The sequence below is a fragment of the Vulpes lagopus genome, chromosome 11 (genome assembly GCF_018345385.1).
Source record: "Vulpes lagopus strain Blue_001 chromosome 11, ASM1834538v1, whole genome shotgun sequence".
Lineage (NCBI taxonomy): Eukaryota > Metazoa > Chordata > Mammalia > Carnivora > Canidae > Vulpes > Vulpes lagopus.
In genome coordinates, this window is record NC_054834.1 from 97,854,114 (window position 1) to 97,880,511 (window position 26,398).

A 26,398-nucleotide genomic window follows, 5' to 3' on the forward strand; every position below is an offset into this window, starting at 1 on the left:
TCGGGTTCCTGCATGGAGCCTTGCTTCTTCCCTCTGTGGTCCTCTCATGAATAAATAAATAAAATCTTGTTTTAAAAAAAGATATTGTTTAAAAAAAAGTTTTAGGGATCCCAGGGTGGCGCATGCTTTTTGCGCCTACCTTTGCCAGGTCGCGATTCGGAGACCCCAGGATCGAAATCCCACGTCGGGCCCCCGTGCATGGAGCCGCTTCTCCCTCTGCCTGTTGTCTCTGCCTCTCTCTCTGTGTGTGGTGTGTGTGACTATCATAAATAAATAAAAAAAAAAAAAAAAAAAAAAAAAGTTTTAGTTTCTTGAAAGGAAATCTGTATCCTGAATTCATCTTTGTAACTACCATATCTCTTAGAATCTTTGTAGATAGGAGATGCTGATTCAAGAATAAAAGCTTCAGGGTAAATCTGAATATGTTTTAAAGGGTAAAATTTTATGATTGAAAATTTTAAATGTACTTTATTTCATAATGGCATGTCTTCTGCTTGATATTTAAGATTCAGGAATTTCATAAGTTTTTCTTTTTTGGTTGTTGGCTATGGCTTTCTTACAGTGTACTATATAGAAATTGATCAAGTTCCTGAAACCTATGCAGTGTCCTTAGTCGCCCAGCGTGGTTAGGGGGAGAATGTGCGCCAATGAGCATGTAGTTGCATTGGAAACGAAGCTGTATGGGAAGAGAAGAAGTTGTGAAGAAGAGGCGCTACTGGCATGGACCTTGTCCGGTTATATTTTTAATTTTATTTTTTCCGTATAGAACTTGTCTAAATATTGAATTTTGGTGTAACTCTTATAAGTTTTATTTTCCTGTTTTTTTCCCATATTTTGGACATTGGATCCTTTATAGATTGTATTAAAATGCTTCAGAGGTACAGACATATCTCATCTGTTAATACTTTGCCTTATAATACTTCAAGATACTGCATTTTATTACAAATTGAAGGTTGTGGCAATGCTGTTGTCAGGCAAGTTTATCGACACCATTTTTCAACAGATTTTGTTCACTTCATTCTATGTCACATTTTTGGTATTCTTCACAACATTTCAAACTTTTTATTATATTTTTATGTGATCTGTGATTAGTGAGTAAACTTTGTGAAAGCTCAGATGAATGGTTAACATTTTTTTAACAAAAAAGTAATTTACAATAAATTTTAAATAAAGGGATTAATTTGTTTTTACACATAATGCTGTTGCACACTTAATAGACTATGAAATAGAGTAAACTAACCTTAATGCACTGGTAAACCAAAAAATTCATTTTATTTTTTTAATTTTAATTAATTTTATTTTTAATATTTAATGATAGTCACAGAGAGAGAGAGAGGCAGAACACAGGCCAGAGGGAAAGAAGCAGGCTCCATGCACCGGAACCCTGATTGTGGGATTCGGATCCCAGCTCTCCAGATCGCGCCCTGGGCCAAAGGAATGCGCCAAAAACCCTGCGCTCACCCATGGATCCTATTTGTTTTTTTCCAATATTTGTTTTATACTCAGTGGACTAGAACTTGAACTAAAGCCTGCTGTCAAGACTAGTTCTGTTTCTAAGAGTTTAGAGTCGAGTAGAGTAATAGGAATGTACATGTAACTACACACCCATTATAAAGTAGGGTGGTATTAAATGCTAAATTTAAATAATGAACAACACAGTTGTGACAACAGTGGAGAAAGAGCAGTTTTTTCGGATTAGAGATCACGGAAGACTTCCACCCAGGAACTAGGGTTCAGCTGGAGTTTGATGGACAGAAAGGAATTCTGATTGGTGTAGAAAAGGAAAGTAATTACAGTCTCTGGAATAAAAGTTTTATCTTCAAAAAAGCTTTTGGGGCCCTGTGATAACACTATTAACATGAATTTTGGGGCACCTGGGTGGGTCAGTGGTTGCGTGTTTGCCTTTGGCTCAGGTGGTGAATCCTGGGGTCCTAGGATCAAGTCCTGCATCAGGCTCCCTGCATGGAGCCTGCTTCTCCATCTGCCTGTGTCTCTGCCTCTCTCCCTGTGCCTCTCATGAATAAATAAATAAAATCTTAAAAAAAAAACATATGTTTTATGCAGTCATTTTGTAGTATACTCATTAACTAAAGGACCTTTAAAAATGTTTATTAAAAATCCTTTCAAAAAAATCCTTTCAACATGGAACTTAAAGTAAAAGTTTCATATTATGCTTTTATTGCTAAGGTATATATTTTTTAGATTTCATTTTATTGATATTCTAATACTAAAATATGTTAAATATTAGATGTTTTCTGTATACAGGCCTTTTTTATTTTCTGAGACTATTTTTTCATCCTGAATCCATTTCCACTTTCTCTCTTTATGTTTAAATTTCTCCTGTTCTGTAAACCAGTGGTTCTTATTCTTTCACTATGGTGGACACACGAGATGGGTGACTTCCACATGTTACAGAGGCTTCTGTAGCAATTCTATTGTATATAAGCGCTGCTATATGGAACTTATGTCACTAATTAAGAAATACTGGACATTGAGATTGAGATCTACTCTCTTTAAGCCTAAGTCAATACATCTTCCTCTACAAAATGTTTCATGATTTCACAACTAGAAACCATCTCTCTCCTAAGCTTCTGTTAGCACCTCATTTTTACTTTTCTTCATGGGCCTTATACTTTACATTTTGTTGTATTTCAGTTAATGTATAAGTTTTAGGGGCAGCCCAGGTGGCTCAGTGGTTTAGCACCACCTTCGGGCCAGGACGTGATCCTGGGGACCCTAGGATTGAGTCCCATGTCGGGTTCCCTGCATGGAGCCTGCTTCTCCCTCTGTGTCTCTCATGAATAAATAAATATAATCTTTTTTTTAAAAAAGATATTGTTTAAAAAAAAGTTTTAGGGATCCCTGGGTGGCGCAGCGGTTTGGCGCCTGCCTTTGCCCCAGGGCGCGATTCTGGAGACCCAGGATCGAATCCCACGTCGGGCCCCCGGTGCATGGAGCCTGCTTCTCCCTCTGCCTGTGTCTCTGCCTCTCTCTCTCTGTGTGTGTGTGTGTGACTATCATAAATAAATAAAAAAAAAAAAAAAAAAAAAAAAGTTTTAGTTTCTTGAAAGGAAATCTGTATCTGATTCATCTTTGTAACTACCATATCTCTTAGAATGCTTTGTGATAGGAGATGCTTGATTTCAATGAATAAAAGCTTCAGGGTAAATTCTGAATATGTTTAAAGGGTAATAATTTTATGATTGAAAATTTTAAATTGTACTTTATTTCATAATGGGCATGTCTTCTGCTTGATTTTTAAGATTCTGGAATTTAATAAGTTTTTCTTTTTTGGTTGTTGCTATGGCTTTCTTTACAGTGTACTTATATAGAAATTGATCAAGTTCCTGAAACCTATGCTGTTGTCCTTAGTCGCCCAGCTTGGTTATGGGGGGCAGAAATGGGAGCCAATGAGCATGGAGTTTGCATTGGGAACGAAGCTGTATGGGGAAGAGAAGAAGTTTGTGATGAAGAGGCGCTACTGGGCATGGACCTTGTCAGGTTATTTTTTAATTATATTTTTCCAGTATAGAACTTGTCTAAATTTTTAATTTTGGTGTAACTCTTATAAGTTTTATTTTCCTGTTTTTTCCCATATTTTGGACATTGATCCTTTATAGTTTGTATTAAAATGCTTCAGAGTACAGACATATCTCATCTTGTTATACTTTGCCTTATAATACTTCATAGATACTGCATTTTTTACAAATTGAAGGTTTGTGGCAATGCTGTGTCAGGCAAGTTTATCGACACCATTTTTCCAACAGATTTTGTTCACTTCATGTCTATGTCACATTTTGGTAATCTTCACAACATTTCAAACTTTTTATTATATTTTTATGGTGATCTGTGATTAGTGAGTATAACTTGGTGAAAGCTCAGATGATGGTTAACATTTTTTTAACAATAAAGTATTTTAAAATTAATTTTTAAATAAAGGGATGTAATTGTTTTTACACATAATGCTGTTGCACACTTAATAGACTATTGAATAGTGTAACATAACCTTATATGCACTGGGAAACCAAAAAATTCATTTTATTTTTTTAATTTTATTTAATTTTATTTTTATTTATTTATGATAGTCACAGAGAGAGAGAGAGGCAGAGACACAGGCAGAGGGAGAAGCAGGCTCCATGCACCGGAACCTGATGTGGGATTCGATCCCAGGTCTCCAGGATCGCGCCCTGGGCCAAAGGCAGGCGCCAAACCGCTGCGCCACCCAGGGATCCCTATTTGTTTTTTTCAATATTTGTTTTATTCCAGTGGTCTAGAACTGAACCTGCAATATCTCCAACATATGCCTATATAGGCATGTAATTTGAAGACTCAAGGTTATTGGGAGAAGGGAAAGAGTTGAAAATTATGATTCATTTATGTGAATTATATGAAATTATATGAAATACCTAACATACTTTATCAGATCATAATTAATTCTCACGGTAACTTCATAGACTACATATTATTATCATCTTTTATAGATGAGATTCTGAGATAAAGCAACTTGCCAATAAGTTGCCAAGTTGGAATTTGAACATTGATCTATTTGACTCCAGAAACTTTTTTCTGATTTCATGATTCCAAAGTGACTTCAGAAGGAATGGCTTAGAAGTTGGATTTCAGTTTATCCATTAACTTAAAAGAACTTTTACTTTGAAATAAACAAAAAATTGGGGATCCCTGGGTGGCTCAGCAGTTTAGTGCTTGCCTTTGGCCCAGGGCATGATCCTGGAGTCCTGGGATCAAGTCCTGCATTGGGCTCCCTGCATGGAGCCTGCTTCTCCCTCTGCCTGTGTCTCTGCCTCTCTCTTTCTCTCTCTCTGTCTATCATGAATAAATAAATAAAATCTTAAAAAAAAAGAAACAAAAAATCTCATGTACATGAAATTATTTAAGAAAAATGATGGAAATTTATTTTAATCTGAAAACTTTTATATTTTTATTTTAGACTTGGCCTTGAAAGAGCTGATACAGCTGAAAAAGCCCTCAATGTCATTGTTGATCTATTAGAAAAATATGGCCAGGGTGGAAATTGTTCAGAGGGTAGGATGGTATTTAGCTATCACAACAGTTTCCTGATAGCTGATAGGAATGAAGCCTGGATTCTGGAGACTGCAGGGAAGTACTGGGCAGCAGAAAAAGTACAAGGTATGGATTACTTTTCATGATTTTTAAAATTTGTTTTACAATTAAAAAAATAACCCCCTTAACTACAGACATTGCATTTAATTATTTCTCAAGATTTATAATCCAGTGTAATGCAGGGTTGAACTGCAGGGGAAATGAAAAATTTGAAAGAATGTAACAGTGAAGGAGTACTACAAAGAGCTTTTCTGAAAAAGAGAAAAAGGTGGTGTTCTCTCTTTTTCATATTATGACATTAATTAAATCAAGAGTCACCAAGCCACCCAGGCACCCTCTTTATCTTTTTGAGTATGTAATAGATGTTCATCAAATGCATATGGTACAAAATTTAGAGATCTATATTCACATTTAAAAAGTGATTAGGAATCATAATGTACAAATAAATACAATATGTTAAATGTGATTTTTCTTTTCCTTCCGCTCTTCTTTGAAAATAGAGGGAGTTCGTAATATTTCTAATCAGCTTTCTATAACAACCAAGATTGATCGGGAACATCCAGACATGAGAAACTATGCTAAGCAGAAAGGTTGGTGGGATGGCAAAAAGGAGTTTGATTTTGCTGCAACATATTCTTACCTTGACACAGCCAAGATGAAGATTTCACCAGGCAGATACTGTGAAGGCTACAGGCTTCTGAATAAACACAAAGGTATTTTATCATTTAAAAAATATCAGAATGAAAAATTATATTTTGCCTGAGTATAAGGTTGGTATGATAAAATCTGGTTTTGAAGGAATTATTCTCTTTTTTTTTTTTTGAGATTTTATTTATTTATTCATGGAGCACACAGAGAGAGGCAGAGACATAGGCAGAAGGAGAAGCAGACTCCCCCACAGGAGCCTGATGCGGGACTCAACCCCCAGACCCTGAGATCACACCCTGAGCCGAAGGCAAATGCTCAACCCTCGAGCCACCCAGGTGTCCCTGAAGAAATTATTCTTAGTAAGACATAGTTTTACTAAACTGAAATTTTGTGAACTAATATTATAAGTTTTGGGCCTGGTGGCTCAGAGGTTGAGTGTCTGCCTTTGGCTCAGCGAATGATCCTGGAGTTCCCGGATCAAGTCCCACATTGGGCTCCTTGCATGGAGCCTGCTTTTCCCTCTGCCTGTGTCTTTGCCTCTCTGTCTGTCTCTCATGAATAAATAAATAAAATCTTTTTAAAAAATTGATATACCCTAGACAGTTTGAAAAAAAAAAAGGAAGACAGCACAAGTTATGTGCAAGAAAAATATCAACCCCACTGGCATTAGGAGAATGACAGGAATATTACAAACTTAGAGGAAATGAACTAATTCCTTGAAAGCCACAAACCACCAAAACTCACCTAGAAAGGAGTAACTCTTGATAATTGTCTGCTAGACAACTGGTTGTATTCAACCTGCAAACTCTACTGGTGGGCAGCTCAAACGTCAGCTCAGTTCTTTTATCTTTAGCAGGCTGCTTACAGTCTGCTCCACATCCTGATTCACAAAACAGATGGAAATTTGGGCAGCTTTATCCCCCCACAGAATTTGGGGGGTTTATCTCTAACTCTGTCTCTTAAGGGATTTCTCCTTCACTTTCTAATACCTGTGGTTGACCTCTAGTTCTTCAGGCCAGAGGTTTTTGTAAATAATTGCACAATATTGCACACTGTTGACTGTGGCCTTCCCTTGGGCTGAAGCCAAAACAAAAATAGGAAATTTATCCTGTGCTTCATCCCATCTTCCAAAAGGCCCTGTCCAGAATTTTCCTACTTTTGTTAACTGTAAAGAAACTTTAGGTAGTCTGTCTTTTGTCCCAAGTTTATAGCTACCTAAGGGAGGGTTGGTCTGATAGGAGCTTACTTAGCTTAATTGAAAGCAGAACCCCTTCCTATGTCATTTAATATTCCATGACATTATTTTATTTATAGAAATATGTTCTCATGATTCAAAATCCACAGGTACACAGGAGTATACAGTGAAGTAATTTCCTCCTATCCTGTCCCTAAATGTTAATTTCTTTTTTCCACAGGAAATCTCTTCTGTATTCTTCCATAGATAATATATGCTTGATGAAACAAAAAATATATATGTAATTTTTTCTCTTTTTTTAAAGAAATGGAAGTATGCCATATACACTTTTCCGCACATAATTTTTTTTTAGTTAACAATATATAATGTAGGTGATTCTATTTAATGTATTTAGAATTTTTTCATTTTTTTAAAAAAATTTATTTATTTATTCATGAGAAACACACAGAGAGAGGCAGAGACACAGGCAGAGGGAGAAGCAGGCTCCATATAGGGAACCCGATGTGGGACTCGATCCTGGGACTCCAGGATCATGCCCTGGGCCAAAGGCAGGTGCTAAACCACTGAGCCACCCAAGTGTCCCTAGGATTTTTTCACATTTTTAACTGATGCATAGTATTCTATTATTTTGCTATCTTGTTTATTTCCATATGGTTGTATTTTTTTAAAAGATTTTATTTATTTATTTATTTATTTATTTATTTATTTATTTATTTATTTATTTGAGAGAGAGAGGGGGATAGTGGGAGAGAGCATGAGCAGTAGGGAGAGGGAGAAGCAGGCTCCCTCCTGAGTAGGGAACCTGGCATGGTGCTTGATCCCAGGACCCTGGGGTGTCTCTCTGTCCATGTCCCAGGACCCATGTCTCTCTGTGAGAGACACAGAGAGAGAAAGGCAGAGACACAGGCAGAGGGAGAAGTAGGCTCCATGCAGGGAGCCCAATGTGGGACTCCATCCCAGGACCTGAAGATCATGACCTGAGCCGAAGGCAGACACTCAACCGCTGAGCCACCCAGCCGCCCCAGGCATATTCTTATATGTCTAATTATTCTTTTTTTTTTTTTAAAGATTTTATTTATTTATTCATGAGAGACACGGAGACAGAGAGAGAGGCAGAGACACAGGCAGAAGGAGAAGCAGGCTCCATGGCAAGAGTCCGATGTGGGACTCAATCCTGGGACTCCAGGATCACGTCCTGGGCCAAAGGCAGGCGCTAAAACACTGAGCCACCTAGGGATCCCCCTGTCTACTTATTCTTACCTAGAATTAAGTTTGTTGAAAAGCTGTAATTTTTAAATTGTATTTTATTAGTATGTCTTTTTTCCATTTTTAAATTTAGTCACTATTAACTCTTTTTTATTTTATTTATTTTTTACTATTAACTCTTAAAAAAGAAATTGTAGTGTGTCTTTGCCCCTTTGCTTCCAAATAGCTCCAGCAAAGTAACTTGTATTTAGAAGATTATTGGGTACCAATTAACTACTAATGGGTCATTCCACAGTATTCCAAAATATGTGACTAATATATTCTGTTTCACTTGAAGGATAAAATGATTCTTCAAGCCAATCAGAAAGCAACTGCTCCGAGATAGATCAATGATTGATATTTGCTTCTTAGGTATTCATTAAACACATTAGTAATATGTTAGTTATTTGGTATGACAGAAAAAAGTTTGTGACAATGTTTTTTGAATGCCTTAATATCATTGTTTTAAAATATTTAGTATTTTACTTATATTTTGCTTTCCAGAAGAATGTCTTATCATTTGAAAGGTTTTTAAATAAAATTTCTTAATGTTAGTTTGTCATTTTGTAAATAGATTATTTAGACTATCTTTTGTTTTCATGTGATGGATATGTAGAGAATGCTAAAATATATTATTCTAAGGATTTTTAGACTTACTATTATTGTAAAAGTAGAGACTGAGTAGCAATTGTAGCAGTACCTATTCCCATTTGTTAAAAGCTGTTAATGGGTAGACGCTGTGCTAAGTGATTGTATTATCTTCTCTAAGGAACTATGTGAAGTAGATATTACCTTCATTTCACAAATGAGGAAACTGTTCTTCATTTATCTCCTCTATGAAGCTGAAAAAAATGGACTCTCTTTTTTGAGCTTCTATTCTCTCAGCACCTAGTTCAGTGTCTTGCATTAGTATGTTCCGTGTGTTTAATAAGTATTTTTTTGGGCAGCCCGGGTGGCTCAGCGGTTTAGCGCTGCCTTCAGCCCAGGGCCTGATCCTGGGACCTAGGATCAAGTCCCATGTCCGGCTCCCTGCATGGAGCCTGCTTCTCCCTGTGCCTCTCTCTCTCTCTCTCTCTCTCTCTCTCTATCTCTCTATCTCTATCTCTATCTCTCACAAATAAATAAAATCTTTAAAAAATAAGTATTTTTTTATTAAGTTAACAAAGGATTGTTAATTTTTTTTAAGATTTTATTTATTTTTTCATGAGAGACACACCAGAGAGGCAGAGAAACAGGCAGAGGGAGAAGCAGGCTCCCTGCATGGAGCCTGATGCAGGACTTGATCTCAGACCCCGGCGATCACACCCTGAGACAAAGGCAGACACGCAACCGCTGAGCCACCCAGGCATCCCAGGATTGTTAAATTTAATTGAATTAAATTAAGTTGTAACTTACAGATAAATAATTTAACAAAGGTTGCTGTTGTATACTTTTTTCTGGCAATAAACTTAGAGGCTTGGGACATAAATTAGCAGGTATTCCTAAAAAAAAAATGAAGAATAACAACACATAATTAAGGTGGAGAGGAAAATGTCAAGAATCCTAGGGTTTAGAGTAATTGGACAAAAGAAAGAAAAGTAGAGGTAACTAAATTAATTAGCCACTGCATCATAATAATTAATTCTGTTATATTTATAAAATAATTGAATTCTATATGGATTTGAAATGCATATGTGATTACAGCAAGAATTGCATCTGACATGAAACTTTTTTCTTCCCAAGTATAAAGTACAGTTCATCTAGCTTTCTGTGCTTGCCAAAGGAATAAATGTCTTTCCAATACTTTCATAGAAAATTGTCTACTAGTATATATTATAATTTTTCCTATGATTTTTCTAGATGGAAGAGTCTATCTTTCTTCTTTCCAGCTACCTGATAGCTATTAACTGTGCTGCATGTATATCCAAATTGTATCTATATTCACTCATGTATTTTAAATAACTAGTTTAAATTGCAGTGAAATTGCACCCTGTGTTTTGCATTCATTTTACTGAACCCTGCTACTGCAGTCTCAGTACTTATTCAATGCTTGCTAGTGGATTACTTATAGCTATCCTACTCAAGTGATCATGTAAATCCTCCCTTCATTTTGAGAATTGTAGGTTTTGAATACAGAAAACATTTTCATAATACCTGTATTATTGCAGTGTTATGGTTCTGACACTGTTTTCATTAAAACTTGCCATTTACAGGAATTTAGATTTGAATCATTTTAAAATCTCACTAGGTGCAGAAGCTATGTGTCTGATAGATAGGTGTGGATGGCAGGCTTTTGCTTTATTGTTTAGTTTTAAAGTTAAAGGCTGTTTTCAGGTGCAGTCTTGTTTTTTTTCCCTGCATTTTCTCAAAATTAACAGAAAAATTTGCTCTTATAAGAAGTTATGTATAAATTATTTTTCTTGAATTGGAAGTCATAGCTCTCCTAAAGAGAAACGGAAAATTTGCTATTAACATAAAACAGTTGGTAACATGTAATGATTGAGGGTATTACATTAGATTATTTTATATGGAAGTCAATTTTATTTTAATTTGAAATGTCATAGAATCACATTTTGAGTACAGACTTCCTGTAAGCTTTTTTCCTTTTAATTATTCCCATATATCATGGGAATGGGGTAGGGGGAAATTCTTGATTTTCATGCTCTCTTTGTCTTTGTGAGTTATTTCATATTTTATTCCTTTACAGTTATTGTCATAGGGTATTAGGAGAGAGGAAACAAATACCTGTGGTCAACCAACTGTGTTAAATGAAAGTTATTTGTTTCTTTAGAAATAGTTTTAATGCAGTAGTTAAATGTTTCCAATATAAAGTATCTGAAAATATCTGATGGCAGGAAATTTTTTAACTGTGCTTGTTAAATATGGGCCTATCATGTTTGTTACTATTATTGGAAAATTGATACTATTTGAGGCTAAAAAGAGACTGATGGGAGGCACAATAGTGGAGTGGTTAAAAGCACTGAGCTGGATTTCTGTTTCTGGTTATCAAGGAATAACTGGTAGTAGGCTAACCTCCCCCCCCCAAAGAATAACTATAAAAACTATAAAATTTGAAGGCATAGGTGAGCACCCAAGACAGTTAGGACATGAGGGCCTAGATCCAAGAGATGGAGGAATGACTAGCTACACTTTGAGAAGCACCTGACCTTCTATGTCACAATTTCTCCTTAAAGCAATTGTTGACTTGTAAGTAGCACAAATGTAGAATGAGACATTGGAAAATCAAGACAAAAGTAGTTGCTAAAAGTCTAAAAAGCTATGTAAGATTTGGGAATCTCACAAGGCCTTAGGGACAAAACTTAGATCTAATAGTCAACCAGGCCTAAGAAACATCCCAGGAAAGCTACACCTTAGGAGTAAGAAGAAACAGGTACTAAGCCAGTCTCAACTGGACCAATAGGTAATCTACTTATATTGTTTGTTTGCCACAAGAAAATTAAATCCTCTGTTGAGGAAAACATGAAGAGCTGCTACAAATTTTCATCCATAGTGTCCAACATTCAATAAAAAATTATCAGACATGCCAAGGTATTAGACTAAATGACTGAAAACCAAGAGAAAGTGGACAGTAGAAACTGATCCACTGGTGTCCATAAACTAGCTTCATCAGACAGACTTAAATTAGTATATTTTAGATATTCAAAAAATTAGATGAAGTGATGGAGAATTTCATTACAGAACTGGAGTTTATGAAGATAATCAAATGGAAATAATAGAACTGTAACATTCTAATAACTGAAGTTAAGAATTCAACAGATACCAATTGGTTTAATAACAGAATAGACAGGGATCCCTGGGTGGCGCAGCGGTTTGGCGCCTGCCTTTGGCCCAGGACGCGATCCTGGAGACCCGGGATCGAATCCCACGTCGGGCTCCCGGTGCATGGAGCCTGCTTCTCCCTCTGCCTATGTCTCTGCCTCTCTCTCTCTCTCTCTCTCTCTCTCTCTCTGTGTGACTACCATAAATAAATAAAAATTTAAAAAAATAACAGAATAGACATAGCAGAAGAAATTAGTGAACTGGAAGGTCAGTAGAAACTATCTTGGTTGAAATGGAGAGAGAAAAGTTTAGAAAATGTAGACAAGTGTGTGAGAGCCTTCTCAGACTTGGTGAAAAGGTCTCACATATGGAGTTGGAGTCCCAGCAGGGAAGGAAAGAGAGAATATGAAGGGGCAAAAAATCAATATTTGAAGAGATACTGGCCAAGAATTTTCCCAAACTAATAAAAGTCATTAATCCCCAGCTTCGAGCTCTACAGACCACAAGAAGAAATAAAAAGAAACCATACCCGGGCACATCCTAGTGAGATTTCTGAAGGAAAAAAAAAACCCAAACAACAACCAATAGAGAGAAAATCTTAAAATCAGTGAGGGAAAGCTACAAAGGGGCAAATATAGGACTGACAAATAACTTTTCAACAGAAGGAAAAGAATCCAGAAGACTGTAAAGGATGCCTTTAAAGAGATGAAAAAAAAAACAAAAACAATGATTACCTATTTAGAGCTCTATACCCAGTGAAAATCTCCTCCAAAAATGAACTTGAAATAAAACAGAAGTTGTCACTAATTGGCACTAAAGAAATATTAAAGGTCATTCTTCAGGTTGAAAAAAATGTTCTCCCATAGAAGCAAGGGTAAGCAGGGCACCTAGGTGGCTCAGTTGTCCGCCTTTGGCTCAGGTCATGATCCCAGGGTCTTGGAATCAAGTCCTATGGCTGGCTCCCTGCTCAGTGGGAAGCCTGTTTCTTCCTTTCCCTCTGCCTGCCACTCCCTGTGCTTGTGCTCGCTCTCTATTAAATACATAAATAGAATCTAAAAAGAAAAAAAAAGATTTAAAAAGAATGGATACACTCAGATAATAGTTACTGAATATTGTCAGTAATGCTAACTAAATACACCTTAAAGATTTTTGTAAGAGCAACCAGATTGAATGAATTTTGCATTTTTTATTCCTTCTGAGGAAGTTACAGATTTTACTTGATATAATGGTTTTTGAGACTTTGTATTTTATATTTTTCTAAGAAATCTTTCTACGACAGTGGAATGAAACTAATAGTTATGATACAATGTTTGTTTATAGTCAATCTCTAATTTATACCTAGACCATTATCTCATGTTATATATTATTGAGAGAAAGCAGTTAATATTTACACTATGTCAGTATGCAAATTCATATGTATTTGGTGATTTTTAAAATGATTTCCCTAGGAAATATAACTTTTGAAACAATGATGGAAATTCTCCGAGATAAACCAAGTGGCATTAATATGGAAGGAGAATTCCTGACCACTGCAAGCATGGTTTCTATTTTACCTCAAGACTCCAGCCTTCCTTGCATTCACTTCTTTACAGGGACTCCTGATCCTGAGAGGTAAAGTCATAAAATACTGTAAACCAACAAGGGCTCAGGGGGTAGGGTAGTCACTAGTCTGTTGGTGATTTTACCAGGCTAAATTTTTCTTACACAAATATGACAATAATTTTTTGGAAGCATTTTCTGTTCAAGTTGTAGCCTGCCATTTCCATATGTGTATAATTGCCATAACTATTCTCATTTTTATAGGATAAAAATGTTAATAGTTTCTTGTATGCAGTTATCCCTACTCTCTTTCTCCAAATATATTTAAAATTGTCAAGAAAAGAAGATGGTTTTCTTTTGCAGATTCAGCATTACAATATTAGATGATTAATAACAGTAAAAAGATAAAATGGAGAATTAGATGTAGTTGTGCCGGATTTAGATGGTTACTTATCTACTCATATCTAGAAAATACATGCATATAAAATTTAAACTATCAGTAGCTGAAGTTATATCTAAAGTCAGATTTATACAGACTATCTTTAGTCATTAATGTCTCCCACAGAACTCAATGCACATGACATTAGAAATGATCTTATGTTCACTATTTCCTAGTGTTAAAGTCTTTCATGTTATTAAAGATATTTTCAAGAATATGGAATGAGACTTGTGAATGCTTTATTAATACTGCTGTTGATTTTCATTCCAAATCCCAATCCTCAATCTATAACATTGTGGGTTGCTCTTACCGTTCAGCTGTGGAGTTTGCAGTAGAAAATGATGAGCTGTGTTTTCACTTGGCACTGTTTCTGTGCCAGGCCCTTTGTTAGGTTTGTGGAAATACAGAGCTAAAGAAAGTACGGTCCCCAGCCCCAAAGGAGAGCCCAGTGTACCAGGAAAGACCGATGTGAGTATAGCTAGTATGACAGGAACAGTTAGTATGTAACAAATTAATAGAAACTTCTAACTAGAGGGAATCTTAAAAGATTTAAAATAATGCTGAATACTTTTATATCACCGCAAGCCAATTTAATGAAGACATTTTCTTCTAGATCCGTTTTTAAGCCTTTCATATTTGTGCCAAATATTTCACAACTATTGGATACCAGTTCACCAACATTTGGACTTGAAGATCCAGTTAAGAAGAAGCCACGTTTCCAGCATAAGCCTGACAGAAGGCACCCACTCTACCAAAAGCATCAACAGGCATTGGAAGTAATAGATAAAAAGGAGGTATGACTAAATTAGATTCTGTTTTATCATTAAGAAGAGTTTCAAATGTGATTCAATCCATATTTTGAACTTTGGAATCTCAGCTTTCTTTCCTTCCTTTATGTAAAAATAGGTTTAAAAATAGTTTAGGGATCCCTGGGTGGCGCAGCGGTTTAGCGCCTGCCTTTGGCCCAGGGCGCGATCCTGGAGATCCAGGATCGAGTCCCACGTCAGGCTCCCGGTGCATGGAGCCTGCTTCTCCCTCTGCCTGTGTTTCTGCCTCTCTCTCTCTCTCTCTCTCTCTGTGACTATCATAAATTAAAAAAAAAAAAAAAAAGTTTAGGTGGGCAGTCCCGGTGGCTCAGCGGTTTAGCGCCACCTTCAGCCCAGGGTGTGATCCTGGAAACCCAGGATCGAGTCCCATGTCAGACTCCCTGCATGGGGCCTGCTTCTCCCTCTGCCTGTCTGTCTGTCTCTTTCTCTCAAAAAAAAAAAAAATAGTTTAGGTGCTTTAGATGCTAAAAATAGTTTAGATTCTAGGAGAGCTATAAAGCTAAAAATAGTTTAGATTCTAGGAGAGCTATAACCAAAGGTTAAAAATAATGGTTAAGAATGCATTGAGTCTTATAGGGAAATTTAGTATATTAAGTGTAATAAAACAGTATCTAATATTTACTGAGCACTTACTATCCACTCAGCACCATGGTACTGTTACACAGAGTATTTTATTTAATCTTCACAACCAGTTTAAGAGTAGCTACTGGGCAGCCCTGGTGGCGGAGCGGTTTAGTGCCGCCTGCAGCCCAGGGCGTGATCCTGGAGACCCTGGATCAAGTCCCACGTCAGGCTCTCTGTATGATGCCTGCTTCTCCCTCTGCCTGTGTCTCTGCCTCTCTCTCTCTCTATGAATAAATAAATAAAAATAAAAATAAAAAAATAAAACTGTAGAATTAAAAAAAAGAGTAGTTACTATTACTATGTCCATTTTGCTGATAAGGAATTTGAGACTTAGGGAGTTTAAGCAGTTTGCTTAGTTTATATCTCACTAACAAAGCTATTGGAGGGCAGTTAATGTAATCTCTTCCATAATGTTCTTAATCATATAGCCGTAGATGAATTTTAATGCAAAGTGCTTAACACCCCTTAGACTTAAAATAATAATAATGAGTTGGAGTTTAAACAAAAAGATAAATGCTTGTGTTTTTTAAATGTAAGAATTATAGGAGATTAACATGCAAAATCTCATCTCTAGAAATAAGCAGATACACTTTTGGGGAGACAGATACATGGATAGATTGACAATTTTATAATATCCATACCTCTTCAGTCCTCTTGTCCTCTTCCCTCTCTCCCCCAGAGATAAAAATAGACTAGAAGGAAATGGAAGGGCACCCTAAAGGTTTTTTAAAGAACTATCAACTGATTTCCCTCAATGAAGGAAAAGATTGGCCATTTTATACCTTTTCTCGCCTGTTTATACCAGCTCCTGATTTCTGTTGCCTATAATTCCTTTAACTTCATCAAGGTATATACATTTACATTTTTTCCACATAAAGTGAATTAAATTAATTGTCCTCCAGGTAATTATTTATTTACTTTTGTCTGTGGTATGTTAGAATGGTTGCCATTCCCCCACCTGCTATGCTTATGCTTAAAGCAGAGAGTTCTGTCCAGACCTATTTGCTGTGAATTTTTTTTTAAGAGTTTACTTATTTATTCATGAGAGACACACAGAGAGAGGCAGAGACACAGGCAGAAGGAGAAGGAGGCTCCATGCAGAGAGCCCGATGTGGGACTCGATCCTGGGACTCCAGGATCAGGCCCTGGGCTGAAGGCAGGTGCCACCCACTGAGCCACCCAGGTATCCCCTTGCTGTGAATTCTTGACACTATTTTTGTTTTATCTTTGTTTTAACTTAAAACTTAGAGCATAGGGGCTCCTGGGTGATACAGTCAGTTAAGTGTCTGACTCTTGGTTTTGGCTCAGGTCGTGATCTCAGGGTCATAAGACTGAGCCTGACATGGAGCGTAGCATTGGCCACGTGCGGGCCCCCTGCTCAGTGCAGAGTCTGCTTAAGAGTTTCTCTTCTTCTCCCTCTGCCCCTACCCAGCCAATAAATCTTTAAAACAACAACAAGAAGCTTAGAGCCCAAACACCTTTTGTAGCCTGGTGGCATGGAGTGAGAGGCAAACAATTTGTTCTAGGAGCCCATTAAATGTGCTGATGAGAGCCCACTCCAGTGGCTGTGGTGTCATACATTGCATGGGCTTGGCTTACCCTCCAGACTCAGCACACCTCTGTGAAAAATAATTAGTCCACTGGTTCTTCTAGCCTTTGCTCAAGTTCCTGAGTGATATGTTTCCAGAGTGTCTTCTCCCTCTGCCTGTGTCTCTGCCTCTCTCTCTCTCTCTCTCTCTCTCTCTCTCTGTCTCTATGAATAAATAAATAAAATCTTTAAAAAAAAAAAAAAAAAATAGTTTAGGTGCTTAGATGCTAAAAATAGTTTAGATTCTAGGAGAGCTATAAAGCTAAAAATAGTTTAGATTCTAGGAGAGCTATAAAGCTAAAAATAGTTTAGATTCTAGGAGAGCTATAAAGCTAAAAATAGTTTAGATTCTAGGAGAGCTATAAAGCTAAAAATAGTTTAGATTCTAGGAGAGCTATAACCAAGAGGTTAAAAATAATGGTTAAGAATGCATTGAGTCTTATAGGGAAATTTAGTATATTAAGTGTAATAACAGTATCTAATATTTACTGAGCACTTACTATCCACTCAGCACCATGGTACTGTTACACAGAGTATTTTATTTAATCTTCACAACCAGTTTAAGAGGTAGCTACTGGGCAGCCCTGGTGGCGCAGCGGTTTAGCGCCACCTTCAGCCCAGGGTGTGATCCTGGAAACCCAGGATCGAGTCCCACGTCAGGCTCCCTGCATGGAGCCTGCTTCTCCCTCTGCCTGGGTCTCTGCCTCTCTCTCTCTCTGTCTCTATGAATAAATAAATAGAATCTTTAAAAAAAAAAAAAAAGTTTAGGTGGGCAGTCCCTGTTGGCTCAGCGGTTTAGCGCCACCTTCAGCCCAGGGTGTGATCCTGGAAACCCAGGATCGAGTCCCACGTCAGGCTCCCTGCATGGAGCCTGCTTCTCCCTCTGCCTGTGTCTCTGCCTCTCTCTCTCTCTCTCTCTCTCTCTCTCTCTCTCTCTCTCTCTCTGTCTCTATGAATAAATAAATAGAATCTTTAAAAAAAAAAAAAAAAAAAAGTTTAGGTGGGCAGTCCCGGTGGGCTCAGCGGTTTAGCGCCACCTTCAGCCCAGGGTGTGATCCTGGAAACCCAGGATCGAGTCCCACGTCAGGCTCCCTGCATGGAGCCTGCCTCTCTCCCTACTCTCACTGTGTCTCTCATGAATAATAAATAGAATCTTTAAAAAAAAAATAGAAGATCTAACTTCATAAAAATATCCTAGCCTCAATTTTCAGCAACTTTCCCCATGTACAACATCATAATTTCAATGGTCCTTGTTGTCTTTTAGGTTTCTTGCTTATAGACTAATCCTACACAATTATTATCTTTTCTATTAAAAATACCTAATAGGGGTATCCCTGGGTGGCTCCGTGGTTTAGTGCTGCCTTCAGCCCAGGGCCTGATCCTGGAGACCCAGGATTGAGTCCCACATCAGGCTCCCTACATAGAGCCTGCTTCTCCTTCTGCCTGTGTCTCTGCCTCTCTCTCTCTCTCTTTGTCTTTTAGGTTTCTTGCTTATAGACTAATCCTACACAATTATTATCTTTTCTATTAAAAATACCTAATAGGGGTATCCCTGGGTGGCTCCGTGGTTTAGTGCTGCCTTCAGCCCAGGGCCTGATCCTGGAGACCCAGGATTGAGTCCCACATCAGGCTCCCTACATAGAGCCTGCTTCTCCTTCTGCCTGTGTCTCTGCCTCTCTCTCTCTCTCTCTGTGTGTCTCTCATGAATAAATAAATAATATCTTTAAAAAAAAAAACCTAATAAATTTGGGTTAATCCATTAACTTAACCTAGAACAATGATTTTTCCCAAAGAATTTTATTCCTTCTCTATTTAAAGAATATGAGGAGGGGAACTAAAATAGAAGTGAAAACCAGAATGAACAAATCTTGCCTGTAGAAGTGAGTTGGAATTTGGTTAGACTTGTACATTTGTGTGTGTTTATTTATTTTTATTTTTTAATTTTTCAGGAAAAAGCCAAAACATTGTTGGATAACATGAGGAAACTGGAGAAAGAACTATTCAAAGAGATAGAATCAATTCTTCAAAACAAGCACCTTGATGGGGATAAAATTGTTAATCTCTTTCCTCAGTGTGTAAAAGATGAAATTAGAATTTATAAGTCAAACATTAGTCCTTAGTGGTCATATAAATGGTCAGCAATCTTCAAAGTCTGAATCTATCACTTTGGTAAATGATAGAACCTAGCTTGAGCAGATCTGATTATTCTTTAATAGCATTTATGTTAATGGCCTATTAAAACTACATATAGCTTTGCTGAAATATTGAGAAAGAAAAAAACATTGGAATTAGGCACATATATCATGGGATAGTCAGGATGTATTTCAGATATTTTGTGGGTTTTTTTTTTTAGCCATAATGCCTTTTAAAAATTAAAGTAATTAAATATTCTGCACAAAGCATAAAACATTGAAATAATACATGGATTTATGTTTATTATAGCCCTCAAATAATTTTCTTAATTACAGCAAGAAAGCAGATTTTTCTTTAGTAATGGAAATTATTGTTTCTTGAGTAATGAGTTTTTTCTCATTAGGCAAATACTAATCATATCTAGCAAAATTTTGTAGGTTTATACATTGTCTTATTACAGTGTATTAATTCTGCAAATGCACTTTTATTAAACTCAAACATGCTTTTTGTCAAGATTTGGCTGACCAAAAAAAAAAAAAAAATTGGCTGACCAGTGAGCGATTACCTCTAGTTATCAAGTAGTTTTTCAGCTATGCTATGCACCTTTATAGGCTTTTATGTTAATATTTTTAGAAGAGCTTATCTGGGGATTAGGAAATGGCTAAGGGAACCAAGACCTTAGGGAATACTCTTTCTGTGTCTTGAATCTTTCTCAAATTTTATTTCTATTCACTTGAAAACAGCAACATGAGTGAGAGTGGCAATGAAATAGAATTGTTAGTGTATTATGAACATTAAGAACATTATAGTGTATAATGTATTATAAGCATTATAAGTGAGTAATATCTACCCAAAGCTTATAAAACTTTGTTAAAGTCACATAGAGATTACAAGTAAGACTCAAAGTCGCAAATTTAAAACAAAAGAAAATTCCAACTCCAGATAACACTATTTATTGGTTTCTATAAATATCTCTTTTAGGTACTTGATTATATTATATTTACTGGTTGCTATCATTGTAATTAGGATTATTACTAAAGCAGTAAATCATTATATTTAAAGAGTACCCGGGAAGTTTCTTAAAAAGTTCTCTCATAAAAACCATAATCTGCCTGATATTGCTCTTGTCTAATTGAGGGCTGCCATAGAGAGACATATCTCAGGTACTCAGTTATGGTTCAGTGTTAGGTTCTCTCCAAATCATGAAAACCCTTGGCCAACCCCTGCACCTTTTATCTCTCTTTTAATATTTGAGGAAACTAAGCAGGCTGTTCATTTATCTAGAGACACATACTTGAATCTTATTCTCTCCCTAGGGCCAGCATGTTTTCCCTTTCTCCTCCCACACCAACCTAGACTCAACTACCACCATCTCTTACTTGGACAATTTCAGCTGTTTTCTACACCCATTTTTGTTTTTTATCTCCATTCATACAGATCACTGCAGCCCAGTGATCTCTTAGAAGTGTAAATCTAATCATGAATTGCTGTCCTGGAACTTTTTAAGAAAATACTTTTTATAGCAAATTTAAGATTTAGAGCAAAACTGAACAGAGAGTACAGAGTTCCCACATACCTCCTGTCCCACCTCCAATTTCCCCTGCTAGCAACATCCCACACTAGAATGGTACATTTGCTATAGCTGAGGAACCTATATTAACATATCATTATCACCTCAAATCCATAGTTTACATCAGGTTCACTAATGGTACCTTCAATGGGTTTGGACGAATATATAATCATATGTATTAATGATCATAGTATCATACAGAGTAGTTTCACGGCTCTAAATATCATCTGTGTTCCACCTACACATCTCTCCCTCTGCTTACCCCTGACAACTACTTTTTTGTCATAGTTTTGCCTTTTCTAGAATATCATAGTTGGAATCATACAGAATATAGCCTTTTCAGATTTGCTCTTTAACTTACTTAGTGATATGCATTTAAGAGTCCTCCATGTCTTTTCATGGCTTGAGAGCTCATTTCTTTTTAGTGCCAAGTAATATTACATTGTCTGGGTATCTTGGTTGCTGATATCCACTATGAAGGACATCTTAGTTGCTTCCATGTTTTGGCAATTATGAATAAAGCTGCTATAAACATCTGCATGCCAGTTTTTGTGTAGACATAAGTTTTTCATTTTATTTGGGTAAATACCCAGCAGCATGAGTGCTGGATGGTATGGGAAGAGTATGTTTAGTTTTGTTTTTTTTTTATAGTTTTTTTTTTTTTTTATGATAGTCACAGAGAGAGAGAGAGGCAGAGACATAGGCAGAGGGAGAAGCAGGCTCCATGCACCGGGAGCCCTATGTGGGATTCGATCCCGGGTCGCCAGGATCGCGCCCTGGGCCAAAGGCAGGCGCCAAACCGCTGCGCCACCCAGGGATCCCGTATGTTTAGTTTTATAAGAAACGGCCACACTATTTTCCAGAGTGACTGCCATTTTGCACTCCCACCAGCCGTGAATGAGTTTCTGTTGCTTCACATCCTTGTCATTTGGTATTGTCAGTGTTCTGGATTGTGGCTGTCTCATAGGTGTATAGTAGTACCTTGTTTTAATTTGATGATAACATACGATGCAGAGCGTCTTTCATTTTTTTAAAGATTTTATTTATTTATTCACGAGAGACAGAGAGAGAGAGGCAGAGCCACAGGCAGAGGGAGAAGCAGGCTCCATGCAGGGAGCTTGATGTGGGACTTGATCTGGGACTCCAGGATTAAGCCCTGGGCTGAAGGCAGATGCTTAACAGCTGAGCCAGCCAGGGGTCCCCAGAGCATCTTTTAATATGCTTATTTGCCATCTGTATGTCTTCTTTAGTGAGATAATCTGTTCAGATCATTTGCTCGTTTTAAAAATCAGGTTGTTCATTTTCTTATTGTTGAGTCTAAAACTCAAGAGTCATTGAGATGAGTTCCAATCCTTAACAACTATCAACAAGATCCTGCTGATCTTTCCCATCTATATCTTACTACACTTTTATCCAGTTGTTTTCTAATCCCTCACCCATCCCCCCATTCACCTCCCTTTTGGCAGCCACCAGTTCTCTGTCCGTTTCTTCTTTTTGGTGTTCGTTTATTTTGTTTCTTAAATTCTACATATAAATGAAATCATAAGATGTTTATCTTTCTCTTCCTGACTTATTTCACTTAGCATAATACCCTCTGGGTCCATCCATGTTGGTGCAAATGGCAAGATTTCATTCTTATGGCTGAATAATGTTCCATTGTATATATATACCACATCTTTTTTATCCATTCATCTATGATTGGACACGTGGATTGCTTCCACATTTTGACTATTGTAAATAATACTGCAATAAACAGAGGGGCACATATATCTTTTTGAATTAGTGTTTTTGTTTTCTTTGTGTACATACCCAGTTGTTGAATTACTGGGTCCTATGGTAATTCTATTTTTAACTTTTGAAGGAAACTCCATACTGTTTTCCACAGTGCCTGCATCAATTTGTATTCCCACTGACAGTGTAAAAGGAACCCTTGTACACTGTTGCCTTTTTTTTTTTTTTAATTTTTTAAGACTATTTGAGAGAGAGAGAGAGAGATAGCACGCTTGAGCATGAGTGGGGGTGGGGAGGAGCAGAAGGGAAGCAGACTCCTCACTGGGCAGGGAGCCCAAAGCAGGGCTCCATCCCTAGACACTAAGATCATGACCAAAGCCAAAGGCAGACACTTAACCAACTGAGCCACCCAGGTGCCCCAACTAGTGCCTTTTAAAAAGCTCTTCCTATGCTGCTCTTTCAAATCCTCTAATGTGCCCAACTCCTTCACAATGGCTGTACCCTGTTTGCACCATTCATTTCATGTGCTCCACTTTATGTAATTCCTTTATGTAAATTCCTTTAGAATTTTGCTGAAACATGAGTTCCTCAGGAAAGTTTTCTCCACACCACAAGGTTAAGTCTGTTGTTACACACTCTCAGAGTCACATGTGACCCTGATCACAAGTGTAATTATATGTCTAACATCTGTCTTTCACAGTATAATAGAAGCTTTATAAGGTTAGGAACTGTCTTTGTTCCCACTATTGTGTGCTCAGTAGTCAACATTGTGTTGGCACAAGCTAGATGCTCAATAAATATTTGTTAAATGAGCATTCAAGTGCTCATGGAAATAAATTATACAGTCCTCTGTAAAGTTGAGCAAATTACCTAGACAATCTACCTGTACAACTTAGTACCTTTGTTAAGTCACAGGTCAACCTGTTGCCTTTTTCCATATTCAAAATGGGAATAACATCTCCCTAAATACAAGGATTATTAGAAGGATATATGAATTAACTAAGAAACAGTTTGGGATGGGCAGCCCGGGTGGCTCAGCAGTTTAGTGCCACCTTCAGCCCAGGGTGTGATCCTGGAGACTCGGGATCAAGTCCCACGTCAGGCTCCCCACATGGAGCCTGCTTCTCCCTCTGCCTGTGTCTCTGCCTCTGTGTCTCTCGTGAATAAATAAATAAAATCTAAAAAATAAAAAAATTCTTTAAAAAAAAGTTTTGGGAGACTTTCACTCCATAAATCTGATAGGGTATTTGCGTTTTGGTAATTATGTGGGTAATTAATCCCTGGTGGCATATTTTAGAAAATTTAAGGTTTTCTTAAAATTCATGTGTTTCTTAAGTAAAAAATATAGTAGCCAAAATTAAGCTTTCTTTTTTTTTTTTTTTTTTTTTGGTTAACCCTCAAATGATGTGGTTATTATTTACCATGATGTAATAAACCAATAATCTAATGAACTGAGCACTTTAGAGAAAGCTAGTTTGATCTTTGGTGAAAACATCAATTTATGTATTAATCTTCAACCAAAACAATTTTATTTTTTATTCTAATTCCAGTTAACAATTTTACATTAGTTTCAGGTGTACAATATAGTGATTCAACAATTCCAGATATTAGTGCTCATCAAGATAAGTATACTCTTAATCCTCTTCACCTGTTTCACCCATCAATTCCCACCACCATCACACTCCCACCATCTGTTTGTTCTCTATAGTTAACAGTTTGTCTTTTGTTTTTTTTGCCTTTGCTTTTTTCTTGAATTTCACACATAAGTGAAATCATATGGTATTTGTCTTTCTCTGACTTATTTTGCTTAGTATTATACTCTCTAGATCCATCCCTATCATAAATGGCAAGATTTCATTCTTATGGCTGAATAATATTCCATTGTGTGTATATGTGTATATATATATATATATATATATATATATATATATATATATATATATTTTCTTTATCCACATCTTCTTTATCCATTCATCTGTTGATGGACAATTGGTTAGCTATTGCAAATAATGCTATAATAAACACAGGGATGCATATAGATTTTTGAATTAGTGTTTTTGTATTCTTTGGTTAAATATCTAGTAGTGTGATTACTAGATCATATGGTAGGTCTATTTTTTTTCTATTTTTAATTTTTAATTTTTTAATTTTTAATTTTTTGAGGACCCTCCATACTGTTTTCCACAGTGGCTGCACCAGTTTGCATTCCCACCAACAGTGTAAGAGGGTTCCTTTTTCTCCATATCCTTGCCAACACTTGTTTCTTTTTTTTGATTTTAGCCACTCTGACAGGTGAGGTAACATCTCATTGTGGTTTTGATTTGCATTTTTCTGATAGTGAGTGATGTTGAGCATCTTTTCACATGCCTGTTGACCATCTGTATGTCTTCTTTGGAGAAATGTCTGTTTGCATCTTCTGCCCATTTTTTAATTGGACTGATTTGTGTGTGTGTGTGTGTGTTGAGTTGTAGAAGTTCTTTATATATTTTGGATACTAACTCTTTTTCAATTATGTCATTTGCAAATATCTTCTCACCATTCAGTAGGTTGTCTTTTAGTTTTCTTGATCAACCAAAAATTTTGTCCCAGAAACAATTACGTAGTCTAGAATTTTGGAAGTTTAGTTCCTACTTGTGTAATTTGCCAAAAATTGATTGAATGGAATGAATGTTTTCTCTCTTTAATTACTTCAGGCTTTATCACACCAATCATAGAAATTTCTCATCTCACCTTTTCCTGAAGAATGGTGATAACACTTCTGATCCTGAACTGTGTTCCAACCATCAGACATCACTTGACTACCTGTGTCCAGTGGTCTAAGGCAATTTAGTATTTTACATTGTATGAAAATTGAAGGAGCAAAAACTATAAGAGCTCTATTCTGCATAGCAAACATGTAAAATAATAGTTTTACATTTTTCTTGCTTTTACAAACTTACTGTCATTAATTGTTATTCTTAAAATGCCAAGCACTCTTTACCTTATTTTTAAAATATTGAAGTTTAAATAAAAGATAGTCATGAAATTAATCAGAACAAAGAAAAGAACAACTTACCATACTGAATATTAGCCTAAAAGGGGTAGTTTTTTTCTTTTTAGGTAGTCTCTACAACTAACCTGGGGCTTGAACTGATGACCCCGTGATCAAGAGACAAATGCCCTACTGACTGAGCCAGCCAGGCTAAAAGGGGTAGATTTTAACCAGAATTCTATCAGGTAATTTTCCCAGCTGTGACCCTGCATATTAAAAATTATGAAATGTGGGGATCCCTGGGTGGCGCAGTGGTTTGGCGCCTGCCTTTGGCCCAGGACGCGATCCTGGAGACCTGGGATCGAGTCCCACGTCAGGCTCCCGGTGCATGGAGCCTGCTTCTCCCCCTGCCTGTGTCTCTGCCTCTCTCTCTCTCTCTCTGTGTGTGACTATCATAAATAAAAAAATATGTTAAAAAAATTATGAAATGTGAAAAGGACTCTTGTCACATTTTTTTATTAATAAAAAGTGCTTACTGAGTGAATAATTGAGCAAGACCCTGTGCATATAGATCTCTATGCATAGATCACGAAGAATGGAACAATCTCAGGAGACCCATTTAAGAAAACATTGAGGGGCGCCTGGGTGGCTTGGGTCATGATCTCAAGGTCCTGGGATCCACACCTGCATTAGGCTCTCCACTCAGTGGAGAGTCTGTGTGTCTTTCTTCCCACTCCCTCCGCTTGTGCTTTCTGTCTTTCCCTCAAAAAATAAATAAAATCTTAGAGAGAGCACACGCAGGAGGAGGGACAGAGGGAGAAGCAAGCAGACTCCCCGTGGAGTAGGGAGACCAATACAGGACTCAATCCCAAGACCCTGGGATCATGACCTGAGCCAAAGGTAGATGCTTTACCCACTGAGCCACCCAGGTGCCCTAAATAAAATATTAAAAAAACAAAACAAAACATGTAAACTTAGAAAACATAGAAAAGACCTCTCTGATGGCTTCTGCATTTTTCAGTTTACTCAAAGAAAAGATGTTGCCAA

General features: G+C 36.9%; 1 protein-coding gene across 1 annotated transcript in view; it reads left to right on the top strand.

Annotated features, from left to right (window-relative positions):
• The window catches only part of SCRN3 (secernin 3), a 29,021-nt gene extending 7,838 nt beyond the window's left edge, over nucleotides 1–21,183 (top strand). The window contains exons 4-8 of the mRNA XM_041721766.1: nucleotides 4,949–5,148; nucleotides 5,583–5,795; nucleotides 13,378–13,540; nucleotides 14,521–14,701; nucleotides 18,896–21,183. Coding sequence (XP_041577700.1) covers nucleotides 4,949–5,148; nucleotides 5,583–5,795; nucleotides 13,378–13,540; nucleotides 14,521–14,701; nucleotides 18,896–19,066 — 928 coding nt within the window. The 3' untranslated portion in view covers nucleotides 19,067–21,183. The remainder of the gene's footprint in view (nucleotides 1–4,948; nucleotides 5,149–5,582; nucleotides 5,796–13,377; nucleotides 13,541–14,520; nucleotides 14,702–18,895) is intronic.
• Nucleotides 21,184–26,398: the final 5,215 nt, after the last annotated feature.